The sequence below is a fragment of the Nesoenas mayeri genome, assembly GCF_963082525.1.
Source record: "Nesoenas mayeri genome assembly, chromosome: 1".
NCBI classification, from domain to species: Eukaryota; Metazoa; Chordata; class Aves; order Columbiformes; family Columbidae; genus Nesoenas; species Nesoenas mayeri.
In genome coordinates, this window is record NC_137541.1 from 70,294,173 (window position 1) to 70,309,647 (window position 15,475).

The following is a 15,475-nucleotide window of genomic DNA, read 5'->3' on the forward strand; positions in this document are numbered from 1 at the left end:
TCCTGAGCTGTGGCTGCAGTAGAGTGGAATAGTGTTTGTCTGTAGAGGTAGGATTGCCTAAACATAGTCGTGTAATTTCACTGGAAAGCTTGCCTAGCCTTTGGTACCCCTTCTGGAAAGGCCCTGGTCTGCAGCAGGTCTAGCTCAGGTACCCAGGTTTTCTAAGGTGGTAGGCAGTGAAATCCCACTGGTGCCTGTTGCTGAACAGAGAATTGCACTGCAATTTCCCCACAGCACATATATAAAGATCTATCAGCATGATCTGTGTGCATGTATATGTTTGGGTGTTACAGCAGTGTGATCTACTCAGTGCTGAGCAGAATGCAGTTTTGCCATGAGACTAGCTTCTTCATAGCTAGAGGCAGAAGAACCAGGAGAAAAGGAGTAAGGCTGGGCAGTGTGTGTTGCTGAACAGCAAGCAATCCATGGTGGGAGAACCAGGAAAAAAATAGCAAGTTTTTAGTGTCCTTAGTATTTTCCTACTGTTTTCTTTCATTTCTTACCGATGGAACATTGTCTCCTGTCAAAGGAGATTAGTTCTTTCCTTCTCTACCTAGCTTCTTATTTTAAAGACTTAAATATATATTGATCATTTTATGCATGTTGTAGCATTTTGTTCTCCATAGAATTCCTAGTTTCTTTTCCTGCTGTGACAGTCCATAATTTTTGCCTTTAGGGGCAAAAAAATTTTTGCATTTAGGGACATGGTAGTGCATCCGTTGTCTACAATAAATACCCTGTTTTACCATTTTCATGACCTGATTAATTTCAAGCATACTATTGTTTAGTTGCTGCAGAGCTGAACAGAAGAATGAATTCCAAAAAACTGAATGCAGACCATAATAAAATAGAATTGGCTTATTTAGACCAAGTAACATTGAGCTATTTGTCAATATATTGAGCCTGGAGATGTTTGTGTTGATGTGTTGAGTACTTGCCATCTCTGATGATTCTTGTTTCTGCAAAAGGCTTAGTGGTCACCTCAGAGGCCACAGTACTTTGCAGAATTGAGTGCAGTAGCCCTAGATCTCAGTTCTTTGTCAGAAGGAACTAGAGCATCAGGCAAGTTGAAGCGTCTTTTGCCTCTGTTTTGAGGTGTGTGAGTAGAACAACCAGGTGAGACTGGAGCCAAAGGGTAGGTGGTCACAAAGACTGGAAATAAATTCTATGCTATGAGAAGTAGTATTTTTGTAGCTAGGTGCTGGCAGAATCCAGGAGGTAGATGGCACAGGCCGTGTCATCAGTATGTGTGTGGCTGTTACATTGGTTATTTCTAGTCACAAAGGTAGACAGAGATCAGCCTTGCTTGGAACCCATTGAATTCAAGCCTTCATTTTTTATGCTTATGTACCAATTCTAGGGTCTTTATTAGGTTGCCCCTTAGGCTTCTAAAATCAGGAGAACTGCAACTTTAAAGGCAGGAGGAAGGATTTATCTTCTCCTGATGTGTTTATTTAGTCTTTTTAGTAAAAGTTTGTGGTGGGGTTTTGTTTGTTTGTGTGGTATGTGGTTTTTTTTAATTTTTATTTTGTTTCTTTTTTTCTGAAAAGGCTGCACAGTGCCTAGGTCATAGCTCAAAGTCTATGCTTCGGTTTAATTAGAGCTTTAGGAATCTGTTGCATACTCAAGTGATTAGTATTCTGGGTGCCTTGAGTTCTGGACGCAGTTTGAGAAATTTTGCTTGAGACCTGATTTTCAGAATATGCTAGGCATTTTCTCTGGAGAAGCAAATTATTACTAGATTTAGGTTGCTAATTCAAAATCAGCCAATTTGAAAACATTAACTAAGGATGTAACACTTCAACTGAATTTCGATTGCATTCTTAAAAAAAAAAAATAATTACAAAATACGATCTCAAATGAATTTACTGTGTAGTGAAGTTCACATGTGTATCTTTGTGTTTTTAATAGTATCTTCTCATATCATCCCATTTCTACTACCACAGGCTAGAAGATATAAAAGAAAAGGGAAATTAGGCTGTGGTAATGGTTCTGCACCTGTTATAAACCCAGGAGAGAATGCCTTGTCTGTTCCACAGATCACTTATGATCATATTGGTGAACAAGAAGATAAAAAAGATGTGTCTTTCTACATTGAGGAACTAGGAGGTAATTTACTTTTGCTTATGTTGTCATTAGCATTTTTTAAGAGACAATGTTAAAGTGAATTAAATGGATGAAGGTGTAATTTCTGTGGAAAAAAAAAATAGTTTAAAACTATTCAGTAGAGCAAGATGCCTCAAACCAAGGACAACTATATAACAAAAACAGGGGGACACAAATTAAAGGAAATCTTTAAATTCATGTGGTGTGAACAGCAAAGATCTTTATTCATTTACCGAAGTTAACTCAATTAAGTTTTTGGATATATTGTTAATTCTATTTTTTTAAATTATCTCAGAGGTGGATGGACAGCTTCCTCAGATCTACCCTACCTTTAAACTTTACCCCACATAGAGTCTGAAGGAAAAGAAGCAAAACAGGAAAAATATCTTTTTTACAGCACCCTCATAAAGCCTGTACAAATAAATTGTGATAGAAACAGCTGAATATTTTTATGTTATGACAACCAAGAGGTTTTGATAAGTGTGTGGTGTTTTCTTTCTGCATTTAAAATATTGTGTGTTGCTATAAGTGTCTGTTGTATTTCAATTTAGAAACTGGCTGAATATCACCGCTGAGCTAAAATACTGCTTTGTTTGCAGAATTCTTTTAAAATTAAGTTTGTAGTGGAAATGTGGGTATGAAATAGTATTGTTTACTATAAAGTGAGTTTTCTTTGGGTGGCTAGTTTTTCCACCTTTGTGTTAATTTCTTTTGTCTGATGGCATTTTGGAAACGCGTCCTAGTTCTGTGTCTGCTAAATCTTTAGCTCAAGAGGAGATTATTTCCTCATAGTGGAGGAGTTATTTTCCATGCCTAGAGGCATGCAAAGCCTTGCCAAGTTAAGTGAGGTATACAAAGACACTGGCCCTAGTCAAAGGTATGTTATGTAGTGCTTTGACTTATGTTTTCATCTGTGTTTGATATACTTGAATGTGAACACTGTATAAAATTGCTACTCTTTTGTGACATTGAAGCTGTCACACAATTGCAGCCTACATAAAGAATGGCTGTGGTCTTAACATGATGGTTTCTTTAATAAAAAAATACTTGAAATATTTTTGCCCCTAGAGGGAATATGTAGCATCTTCTGTATTGAACAGAATCGAAGGTAGGAGTTTCACTAGATTGCTCTGACTTAACAGAGTTGCCATATTGTATTGTCAATGCAACCAATGTCATCCATGCTAGGGCAGTCTGTCAAATGTGAAATAGCAGGGAGCTGAGAGCTGTGGCATATTGAGGCACATCTGTAAGGGCTGGGAGCATCTGGGTCACACAGGGATTTAGAAAGACCTTCAAGCCTCTACTTCCTGCAATTGATGGCCATGAACTTCTGTTGTGGGAGAAAGAGTTTCTTTCTTCCACTGATGGAGGTTTTCATTACTCCTCATGTTCTTCCTTATGTTTTATAATCTTGTATAAATGTTACATCTGTCACCTTGAGGTCAGAATGCTTTTCAGCAATGGTGGTATTTTAATTGTTTGGCATTTTCAGTGCGTTTATAGGGTTCTGGGAAAGGGGACCAAGGGTGTGATTTATAAATAAATTTGCTGCTTTAACTACATGCCTCTTAACAGAATACTATGTTCATTCGCAGCATGTTTATTAGAGCTGTGCAGCTTCCCTTGCTGACTATGTAATACATTTTGCTGAGTGTATTTTGATACTGTGGTATCAGTCAATGATGGACAGAAGAAGCAAAGTGTTGCATAGCTTTGAACAGTGCTAAAGAAAGTTAAGATGTTAAGAACTGTTGTCTGTACTTATGACTTTGCCAGTACGTTTATTCGTTTAAGCTACATTCCTTAAACGTTCATAGTCTGTGCATCAGAGGGAAGAGATTGAAAAGCCTTTATCTTTTTCTGCCTGGCAGCTTGGTAACAGAGGAAAATGAAATATTTTTTTTTCCACTTTTTCTGCGAATGTTTTCTGGTTGTACTTTTATTATAGCTGGTCTAATTTATTCTTGTTCTGAGACACGGCCACACATATTATTCCCTTACCAATTAACTTTTATCTATTTTTCATTTTCTTTCACGTTTTGACTTAGCCAGTGTTAGGGGTAAGTCACACTTAATTTGATTTTCTGATTTATTCCTTCTGTTGCAAAGCTTCCAGGAATGTAGTTGGCTAACTCGATTGCTCAATTGACTGAACATTCTTGACACCTCTCAAAAGTTTAAAGCTGATTTCTCTCAGTGAAGTTCCCCTTGCCAGAATTAATAGGCTTCTGTTCTTGGGAAGTGGAAGTGCTAGGCTTCAAGCCTGTAAATGGGGGTATTTTTTTTCCTGTTTTTAAAAGCTGAAAGTAGAAAAGGCAGAGAAAATAATAAAAATAAAGCACTTAAAGGACCATGCCAATGTCTATTTCAGTGTTGCTGTAGTGGAATATTTTATTCGTTGGTTATTGGGGCTGGATACTTTGCAGATGATGGCAGACTTCAAGGTTGAATTAAATCACTTTTATAGGCCTGACCTAGGAGAAGCAGAGCTAGTGCTTTAAAACAGCTCTTCTGGTCTGCTGTTCCAGTCAGATGTGAGAGCGACCGTGGGGAGATCTAAAACAAATGCCTGGCAAATGCTGGTGACAGAATAACAGTTCCACTAAGAAAATTCCTTGTTCTGGGCAGAAATAGGCTGGAATTACATTAAAATTTCCTTGACAAAGGAGAGACTTACTGTAATTTGGGAACTGCATTCTGTGAGTACACCTTTTTGTAGGAACATAAGTTTTTTCTTAAGATACCCTGTACAGTATCCATGTCTGCCCAGCATTCTCTTGGCTTGCTGAAAACTTGCTTAGGAGACATAACTTTCAAAGCTAGGCAAAAATGCTTTTCTAATTTATGTGAAGAAGGTTTGAGAAAAGGAAAACCTTCTAAAGCCTATAGATATGATCAATATTAAGTTTTCTGAGATACTTGTGTATGTGTAATAAAAACCATGTACTGGATAGTGCATAATGTAGAAACTAAAACTTTATATACTATAAATGGTGGAATCTTGAAACAAAGACTTGATAACCTAAAAGGAAATCAGTTCCTTAGTTCTGCACCATGCATTCCTGTAGTGATTTTAAACCCTCAGTGACTTCATCTTCACCTGAAATTATAGCCATAAATGTTCTCTATAGTCTTGAAACTGATCTTTACTTCTGTCAACCATTGTGTACATACTGCCCTGCAGCAGGGTCTGTTATCGGGATGACAAGACAAGTATGAACTCTTTGTCATCCTTGATGTTCCTGTAAAATTTAAAGAAGGCACTTAAGTATCAAGATGACAGTTAGCTATGATAGCAAGAGGCAGTGGCAGATCATGAAGACTGATCCAAATAGAAGAAAAACAACACTTGAGTGTAACTGAAATCTTTTATGCGCACTTGAATTTCATCTTCAAATAACAGCTATTCACTGCAATGTGTGCTTGTCAAAATGAACGGAATAGCTGTTTCATAATGCTTTTTATTAGGGAGGGAAAATTATAAAAGTGTCTAAGTTTTTGGACCTGGAAGCTCATCCTCCTGGGACATTAGCAGATGGAATGTATTAATCTCTGTCAGTTATTGTAGGTTGTATACACAACTCATTATTGTAAAATTTGTCAAAGTCACGAGACTCTCACAGTGATAAACTTCTGCTGGGGCAAAACCAAAATTCTCTATTCATCACAATTATTTTTTGTTTGCTTTTTGGAGTGTCCTGAATACTGACACGCTCTTCCCCACCTCCTCCATCCCTCCCTCCCCCAATTTAAAGCAAACCTGTGCAAGACTAACTTTTCACTAGAAGGGTGGAGGCAACTGTCTTTTTTGATGACCCTCCATAATATCTTTGTAAGCCCTCTTAGATAAAGTGTGCAATAGTGTTAATGTTGATTTATTCTGTCTATAATGTTAGTTTGGATTCTGACATTCCACAGTTCACCTATCTAGTAATGGGTTGGTTGTTCTGGAAACCAGTTGCATTTCCATGGGGGAAAAAAGGGCTGCTTTCCCTCAGTGGTGTAGATAGATTACAATCTGCAGTACATAGAAAGAAGCAAACATTTTAAATGAAGTAGATTCATAGATTCTAGTGCTGACAAGCTGAGTGAAAGGTAGAGAAAAAATGTGGCTAAAATTAACAAAAAAAAAGCAAACACCAAAGCTTTGGAGGGTCGGCATAACTGTCAGTAAGTCAGAAAAGCGTAAATATAAAGATACGTTCCAAATTAGCAAATGAAAGTATCCAGATACCATGCTTCTGAAAAATGTAATGCTCTTAAGAAGGTGAGTTTAGCAGATGCAGGTGGTTTTGCAGTGAGAACCTGTATTCAGCATAGGGCTATTTAGCTTCTAAAATTATTAGTCAGTTCAGGACTTGTAGGTACTTATGGTACTTGACTGTGAGTAAGACTTGTGGAAACATACTTGTATGCCTCTACCAGAAAGTTTGAAGTCTCTACTGTTTCAGCCCTGGCTGTCCTAAGCAAGGACTTTCAGTGAATTATGTAGTTTATCTTGCATGACCAAAGTGGATGGTAAAATTGGGGGTGGGGGATGGTGTAAAGGGAGACGGATGGTGAAAGGAAAAGGACAGCTGCCTCTGCCAAACTCACTCTTAGTTCCGATTAAATCTGGCAGCTTTTGAGGTTTAATTTGTGCGTGTGTGTGCTGTGTGTTTTTTGTATGTTGTTGTGGTGGTTTTTGTTTGTTTGTGTCTGTTTGGTTTTGTTCTGCATTTATTCAACTCCTTATTCTGCCTGATTTAAGACCAGAGTTTAGATCACCAATCACACCAGACTTGAGCAGGGACTTTGTACCAGATGGTCCCAGAGACCATGAGAGTACGTAGTGAGAGAAAGTATTTGCAGCTCCCTCAGATATTTTCTGATTAGTATTATCAGTAAAACAGAGTTTAGACTTTTTTTATTCAGAAAACATTTTTGCTTCCTCAGCGACAGTACATTTAGATGAGACTTCATTTAGTCGGAAATGCTCCAAATAAATTCAGTTGTGATGCAAGACTGAATTTAGCTATTCAGTAGCAAAAGAAAGTTTCTCTGCATGATATGGAGACTTTATGATGAAATTGGCATAAGAAAAGCACATGGTGAGTGACAACTTTGTGCTGTAGAGGAGAACAACAGAAGTCCTGTCTACAATGGACTAGTGGCAGTGGAGGTTTTGATCAAGTTGACTATTACAACTGGAAAAAAAGACACTGTCAGCACAGCAGTAGGGAAAAATAATAATTATGGGTTTCAAGAGGTCATACCCCAGAACAGGATGTTTTGTTGCTTAAAATTAATATTGCAGATAACTGTTAAAACCTTACAAAGTGTAGAAAGTTAGAGAAGCAAACAAACTGTATTTAAGAATCAATATGTCGCCTAATAATAAAAGAAAGATGCCTTTTTAAAGACAGATTAAATAGACCTGATGAATTGGTGTGTTTTGGGGTAAGCTATTTCACAGCACTGATGTGGTCCTGATTATTTTTTGCTCTCAGATCTAGAATTTACATTGTGATAAGTCTTACTGTGCCATTTTCCTGGTGAGAGAAGGAAGAAAAATCAAAGACTTTATCACAGAGATGCCAAGGGAGAATTCAACTGCTCATGATAAAAACAGGAAATCAGTCTTTCTTTTGTTATGTTTAAGGAACCAACAAAATCTTCTCATGATACAGGACCTTGTGGGTTTTTCCCAACATCTGTATCTGAAGGAATGCATTGGAAAAAACCTATTATTCAGCTAGCTTTTCAGTTACCTTGGTACAGAAGGTGGAGACCCAAAGTAGAGGAGAGACTGTTCTACCTTTGAGTTGTACTATTAGATGTTTGTTTAAAAATATGAAAGGTGTGTTGAAGAGTAACTCTAACATTATGGACTTGGCCAGCCTTGGGAAGAAGAAAGAAGTGAAACAGTTATTGGACCTTAAGAATGGAAACTTAGAGTTAATAGATAACACATGGTAGGAACTAAGACTAAGAAGTGTTATGCTAAAAGTTGTCTTTATAAGAAAGAGGAAGCACATGTTATATAAGCAAAACTAAAATCTAATGCTAGTATAGCTGAAATCTCCAAATCTAATTGCTGTTTGTCCAGATCTAATTGTAACAAAAGGAAAGAGGTAAAAATACAGTTTAAACTGTAAAAAGTATTTTTAAATTTCTGCCTATTTTCCTGACACTTATCCTTCTACTGCTTCTCTGGGTTCTAATGTTTTATGTGCTGTATGGGGAAAAGGGGAAGTGTTAGAATGAGTTGTTGGAATCTGGTGTCCTTCACAAGCAGAAATATGAAATTTTTGATGATGATAGTTTCTTCTTCCTTCCCCAGGAGCCACTTGGGGTCACTTATATTTCCTAATGCACTTTTACATATCTTTTCATTGGTGTGCAGCTCCAGGTTTTGGCTGAATTTACCTCATATATTCACCTTTATGTATGTAAGATATTTCTTTATTGTCTGTTATCCTTAAAACCAGTTTTATCCTGCTCCAGGAAGGTGTGGTGTTTGTGTGTGTGTGTGTGTTTTGTTTGTTTTTTAGGTTTTTTAATTTATTTTTTTCTAACTGACCATTAATGAATTGTTTATAGCTGTGGGGTCTTCAGTGCCAAAGCTGTGCCACATCTCTTACTTCATGCATGTGCTCCTATATGCTGCATTCTGTGTTTCTGATTCTCAAGGCCTCCGGCATTCTACCAACCCTGTATTTCTATAAACAATATAATTATGTGGTTGTAAATATCTCATTCTACTAGAATAACTGCTGTAGATATGAAACTAGGGTTGTTGAACACAAAGATAAACAGAAGTAAACCAAGTTAGATAGGTACACCTGGTCAATTAGAAAAACTGCTGTCACAGCTGAATCACTTAATGTCAGATCAATAAAAGTTTGAACAGAGGAGGTCCAATGAACCTCATTCCTTGGGTCCTGCAAATTCAGTACAAAGCTGAGGCCCAGTTCCTAGTGCTAATATGGGACAACACAGAAGAATTGAGGAGACATAGAAGCTGCTTAGGGAATTCATATGAATATATCAGGCTGTCACTTTTCCAAAATGTAGAAAAGACAGGAACAATCTGGGTAAAATTGTGAGCTTTTTTAATGAGCTGAACTTGAGATGAATATCTATGCAGAGTGGAAATTAGGCCCAATTATTAAACATAAAGTGTAAAGAAGGTAATGATGTCACAAAATAGTTAATGGTTTTTTCTTTTCACTGGAAAGTGAAACTGAATTTGCTACAATTGATACTACAGTTTGTGTCACTTGGTATTATTTGGATAATGACTCAGTGAGCAGCAAATCAAATCAGAGCAGAAGAGGTAATTAGGAAGGATACATTGAAGTCAGGTTGCTTTTAGTTATCCGGCCTTGCAAAGCAAATCACTGACGAGTAAGGGACTGACTGGGAACAACCCAAGAAGCCACTAACAGGACTGATGGGAAGCTGGAGAGATGCATGAGTCTATAATAAAAGGGCACACAATGCATGCTTTGAAAGGGAGGAGAGGAGGAATTTCCATTTCCAGGAAAGTCTGTTTCCTAGAAGACTTATGAAGTAATCAAACTGTTTGTAGAAAACGGACAATAGGAAGGAAATAAGTAACAACATGAATTAGTCAAGAGCAATCACATCAGATCATGTGGGGTGCTTTTCTGTGATGTGGCAATGTGTTACATGTAGAAGAGAGGGGCAGAAGACAGTTTACATACTGATTTTAGTCGCTCTTCCTGTCTCACATGTGCATAAACACAGAATCTGAATGATGGCTTAGAAAATTAGCTTGGGCTGCTGTAAGGGGGATGGAAACTTGTTGGAATATGATAGTTTACAAAATAGTTACCAGTTGTTCATTATTTAAATGAGAAATGCATTTAGAGAGATTTTTGAGCTTGATGCTATCAAATAAGCCCACTATTTGGTCAGATATTGCAATAGAGTAGAACTTTTATTCAATGTGCATTTGGTGTTAACTAAAAAGTGTCTGAGAGCCCTTTGGAAGGCAGCCTGTGGACCTGTGAGCCTCCCACAAAGGCAGCAATGCTTCTGCAATTGGATTCTGTCTCCTGTTGCCCTGCTAATCCTGTATCTGACTAATTCTCTGCAGTGACCTGTGCCCACACTTTTGATATCAAGTACGAAGGCAGCTGCTTGACCTGATCTCTGGTATATTAACCAGCTGTTCATGGTACATGGTGCCACAGTATGGGAAAGATAAGCCCCTCACTGCATAGCGCTGGGGGATGCATTGAACTCGAACCCTTGTAGGCAGAAACTTTTCTAGTACAGCACTGCAGCACCTGTCCTTCTGGAGGTTGTATGATCCAAATTATTTTGAGAAAGTCAGAGCAACCTTTGAGAGAGGAGGAAAAAAAAAATAGGCATTTTAGAATTTAAGGTTTCCCTTTTCATGGAGGGCTTGAACTCTGGTTAAGACCACAATTTTCTAATTCCTTTCTAACTAGTCAAAACTTAATATTAGAAATCGTAATGTAGATTGTTAACCAGGGAATGGAAAACTAATAAATAAATGGGGGTTGCCTGGGGAAATGGTCTATGAACTGTACCTTTAAATGCACAAATAAACATATCCTATCTAATGTGGATTTTTTCTTCACACTGCTACTTTAGAATCTCATAGCTTTGTTAAATGTTCCAGTGGGGTAGCAACAGTCTTGCTCCAGCACAGCTTACAATACAGATTATTTGGTCTAACATGCCAAAGACCAAACTCCAAACAACAGTAATTCAATTTCAGAATGCAAGGTACATCTGCATGCAATCCAGTGTAAAAGAAAAGAGAAGTGGGGGAGGGAAACTTTACCAGCACTTAGGCCAGTGGTGACATAGAGAGGAAGTCTAGTGCTGTAGTCTGAGGATTTCCATTGCTGTTCACTATTGACTGTATGGAAGTGAAGGCCTCTTTGAGCCACCTCAGAGCCATCTCACTGAAAGCAGAGAAACAGCTACTTCCTCTTATAAAAGGGACTAGGGGAGACTTTTGCCCTTTGTTTTAGTTTGTGTCTACTTTTTTTGTTTGTTTGTTTGTTTAAAAAAAGACAAGGATTGTCAGCCTTTTCCTCAAATGTTTTTCTACAAAAGAAACAGAAGCAGATAGAAACTATCAAAACAAGAATGGAAGATCATGACAAAATTCAAGCATGTAGTTGTGGGCTGTTTGACTGCAATGGAAACCGTGTTTTGATGTTGAGGCTGTATGGAAGAGGTTCCTCTCCCTTTGGGAGGGACTGCTGCATGAGTCAGTGTTCCTGGATCCTGTTCCTAGCTCTGTTACTGATTTGCTATGTGACCTTGGGCAGACAATTAACTCACTGTGCTTTGGTTGCGTCATCTGTTAAATGAATATAAGTCTTGTCTCTGTCACAGAGATACTGTGAGTCTTAATAGTTTATGAAGGGTTTTTAGACTGACACAGCATTACAGAAGTAAAGAATGCTATTAGTCAATGTGGTATTGAACATAGACCTACTTGTTTATTTATTGTTAGCATAAACAACAAAGAGTGGTAATCAGGAGTGGTCAGGTTTTGCAAGAAGAGAAGCTGTTTTTTTGCAGAAAATGTAGCGAATGCTCTGTGGATAAAATGTGATTTAATCCAGAATGTAAAACTACTTTTTAGCCACAAAAATTTGTTATTTCTGATGGAAATGACAAAACATTATTGTAGGAGATCAGGGCACCAGGTTTAATTAAAACAAAACAAAACAAGCTTTTTTTTGACTAGTTCTACTTACATGGGGGACTATGTGCCAGTAAATATACTTTTCATCTTGAACATGTGATTTTATAGGTCTTGAAAAGCATATATTTTACACTGTATGTCAGCTGGGGAAGCTGAAAAGATTCCATAATTGGAAGTAAAATAAACTCTAGTTCTTCGACTCTGTGTGTGTGTGTATACTTGTGTGTCTGTGACAAAATTACTTAAGAAATGGAGAGGAAAAAAATTAAGTGTTCTCTTTGGTTTTGCTTCCTGTTTAGATACCTAGCTGTTAGCTACTTTCTAAATTATTTTAGTTTGCTTGATATGGCTCTTTATATAGCATATGTTTTGCAGTTCCATCAAAGATGCTTAGAAAAGAACTCTGAATACAGGGATGTATAGTGCACTTTCCAGATTATCTCAGCTACAAATCCATGGTAATCTTTACTTTTATTTCTGTGCTTTGAAGATGGTACACTGCACCACCAGGAATAAGTGCTGTAATGGAAAATCTGGCCTGTCAACTTGCCTAAAATATATGCACAAGAAGCTTTTATACCTTTATGTCAGTTTAATCATATCAGGTGTAAAAGGCTCACTGTATGTCTGAATATAAATAGAAGGAGAGAAGTCTAAAAAATAAAGCTTTGGTTCAACATCTGTGCATGGTAAAAGCTGACACATTCCAGTCAGTGATCTTTGGTTTTTGCAAGTTAAGATTTAACAACCTTTCCAAGAGGGATACAGAGGCAATCACTGCATTTTAAGTGGTCTTATTTGCTATTAGGTAATGAATCTTCAAACTTGATTAATTTTGGATTTATACCTCCTGCATCTGTTGCTGGCTGATTTTCTTTCTGCTGTTCTCATGAGTGCTGTGTCTGAGAACATGAAATCAACAACACACTTTGCTGTCCTGTTTGAAACTGAGTGAGGAGTCATTTTGGGGATGCCAGTATTGCACTGAACTATGATCTGATCTAGTGATGCTTAAACACTTTCCTATTTTACTTACTCCAGTAGAAAGTAATATATACAGCAAGAGTGGATGTGACTTAGGGATGTGCACAATCCAGTCATTCCAAATAGGTAAATGTTGTGTGTGTTTTGTTGTGTGTTTGGTTTTTGTTTTTTTTTTTTAATTGTTGTGCTTTTCCCCTGTTTCTGATCTGCATAAGATATAACAGACCAAGTGTGAAAAGAATTAGTTGTTCTGAAGACTGTCCACAGACTCTGTTAATCACGAAAACCTAGAAAAATGAGTACTGCACCATGTGTCTACCAGTTAGATGCAGCCACAACTGTAAGAGTATTTTTTGTGACTATTGCAAAAAAGAAAAGCAGCTGCTTGTCATTTGCTTAACCTTGCTTGGGCTAAATTTAATCAGTGGAAAACATCTGGAACTGATTCCCCTTCAGTTTGGAGTATCCAGTAATCTGCTGTGTACATACAACTGGTGCACCTTTAGCATTAGAATACTTGGCTAAACAATCTTTTGCAACATTGTTATCTTTTTGGAAAGAAAAGAGGAAGCAACAGTAATTTCCTAATGAGCAAACATTTGCAATGTTCTGTATAGGTTGCATTGTTCATTGATTTTTGTGCAGCTGTTGTATGAAATCTATTGATCAGAGTTAATATATTTCTAAGTGAGTAAGACTGCTTATTTGTATTGATTAAAAGTGGGACAAATTCTGAACTTTTTAGCATTGCTTGACAATGACAGATGAAACAATTTGACATTGTTACTTTTTTTGATAGAATGTGATGTTGAATTATGAGCAAACTTGGAGGATGTGAAAAGCTTCTGCCTGTGATCTGAGTGGTTTTACTTATTCTTAGCCTTTCTTGCAGAATTGGGATGTTGGACTTTTATAGCGAGCTACTGATATCTGCTTTTCAGCTGACTCTTCCTTTAAATAAAACTGAAGAAGACACTGAATTGGGTAGTAATACTGGATAGAATGCTAACCATTGTTAAAAAGATACTCAGACATATATGGAAAAATAATTGATGCATTTAAGCAATATTTGGTGTGGATGATACATTTAGAACACTTACTCTTTCTTTAACATAAATCCTGTTCACTTGCAGGAGAACATTTATATTTAAATTAAACTCTTTGGAAACAGTGAGTTGGGTAAAAAGCTCTTTTTCCTTAGTGTTCTCCTGCATAGAAATTTAGAGTGAATATCCTGGCTGACTTGTCAATAATTTCTATTGGAATTCCTTTGGGGTAAGGCCCATGGGGCAGAGTTGGAGGGAAGGGTGATGTTCTACTTTAGGCATCCCTTCTCTACTTTGCTTCTCTGTTAGGGAATTCTCTTGCTTTTCCTTCAATGCTAACATAGGTGAGGCTACAACATGGCACTCTCCTGTCTTGTATTATGAAAAAATACAGATTTGATCAGTGCTACTCAACGCAGTAGAAAAGTACCCAGTTTGGATTGGGTACTGACTGGTACATTGCTGGCCTTTTAAATTATGTATTATCTTTGTAATTGGTGTTAAGCACCTTCCACTAGTGACAATCCACTGTCAAGGGAACAAAAACCTTCCTGGGTTTCCTCTTTTTCATTCTTGCTATGGTCTGTAGCATGTTGTCTTGCCAACAAGAGAGCCGTGTGTAGTTGGCATGGACTTAGAAACTCCTTTGTAAAAGGAGAAGATTTTTTTTTCATCTCAGAATAAGGTGAATTATGAGGAGAGTATCTGTAATACAATTCTGATAACTAATTCCAGGAATTCTGGCTTGCACACAACCTGGTCCTGAATCTACCTCATGGCTATGTAAAGTGTGACCGTTTTCTGACCCTTTGGATCTGTTTGTGTTCCTTTAAGTATTATATTATGCTGACTTCTCAGAACTTGATTCTAGTTTTCAAAAAAAGCTCGGGCGGCATAATGCCAGTGTTTGTTGCTAGTGGATTTTTCATTCTGTTTTTAATGGGGTGAATCAGACCACAGCAATGGGATACTCTAGGCCTGGTTGTACTAACTCAATTAAGATCTATTTCAGGTCAGGTTGACCTGAATCTATACTAGATTAATTTGTACTGAGTGAGCCACTATGAAGTAAGTGCGTGCTGGCAGTCCTAGATAGAAGTCTAGAAGTTTCTCTTGTTGTTTATTTGAAAAGCCCAGAGTGGTTGCTTTTTCTATAACCTTGTAAAAGAGAGAAAGTACGTGCACAAGATTTTGGTGTAAGTGGGGGCCCAGCAGCTTTACAGGCATGAGTTTAGGCAGCCTGATGAGCAGGAAGTATGTGTGAAAGTACACACAAACTTGTTTTAGCATCATAAAATATCATTGTTAAATAGAATTTTTCTTGTTGCAGAAATGGTATCTCTGGAAGTTCTGTAGTTGGACTGTTTCTAATTAGGTAAAATCACATTCATAAGACAACAGGCTTAATCATATGTCATGAATGGCATCAGCTTTAGCTGACAGAGATCTACTTGGATAAGACAGTGATGGCTTTTATGGGGAATTTCTTTGCTTGGTAAAGATCCTCAGTTTATACTATTTGTTATCTATCACTTAATTCTCCTCAAAGGGGTAAAGATGTTCTTTGCTAGATAAATAAATGCATTAGTATAGGCCAAATCCAGATGTGGACTGGCTGGAGTGGAAGCAACCTGGG

At 37.4% G+C, this 15,475-nt stretch overlaps 1 protein-coding gene across 1 annotated transcript in view; it reads left to right on the forward strand.

The window, feature by feature from the left end:
* LOC308053212 (potassium voltage-gated channel subfamily KQT member 1-like) overlaps positions 1–15,475 on the forward strand; it is a gene marked incomplete at its 5' end in the record, with an annotated part of 492,142 nt that overhangs the window by 64,459 nt on the left and 412,208 nt on the right. Inside the window, one exon of the mRNA XM_080364037.1 lies at positions 1,947–2,109. Coding sequence (XP_080220163.1) covers positions 1,947–2,109 — 163 coding nt within the window. The remainder of the gene's footprint in view (positions 1–1,946; positions 2,110–15,475) is intronic.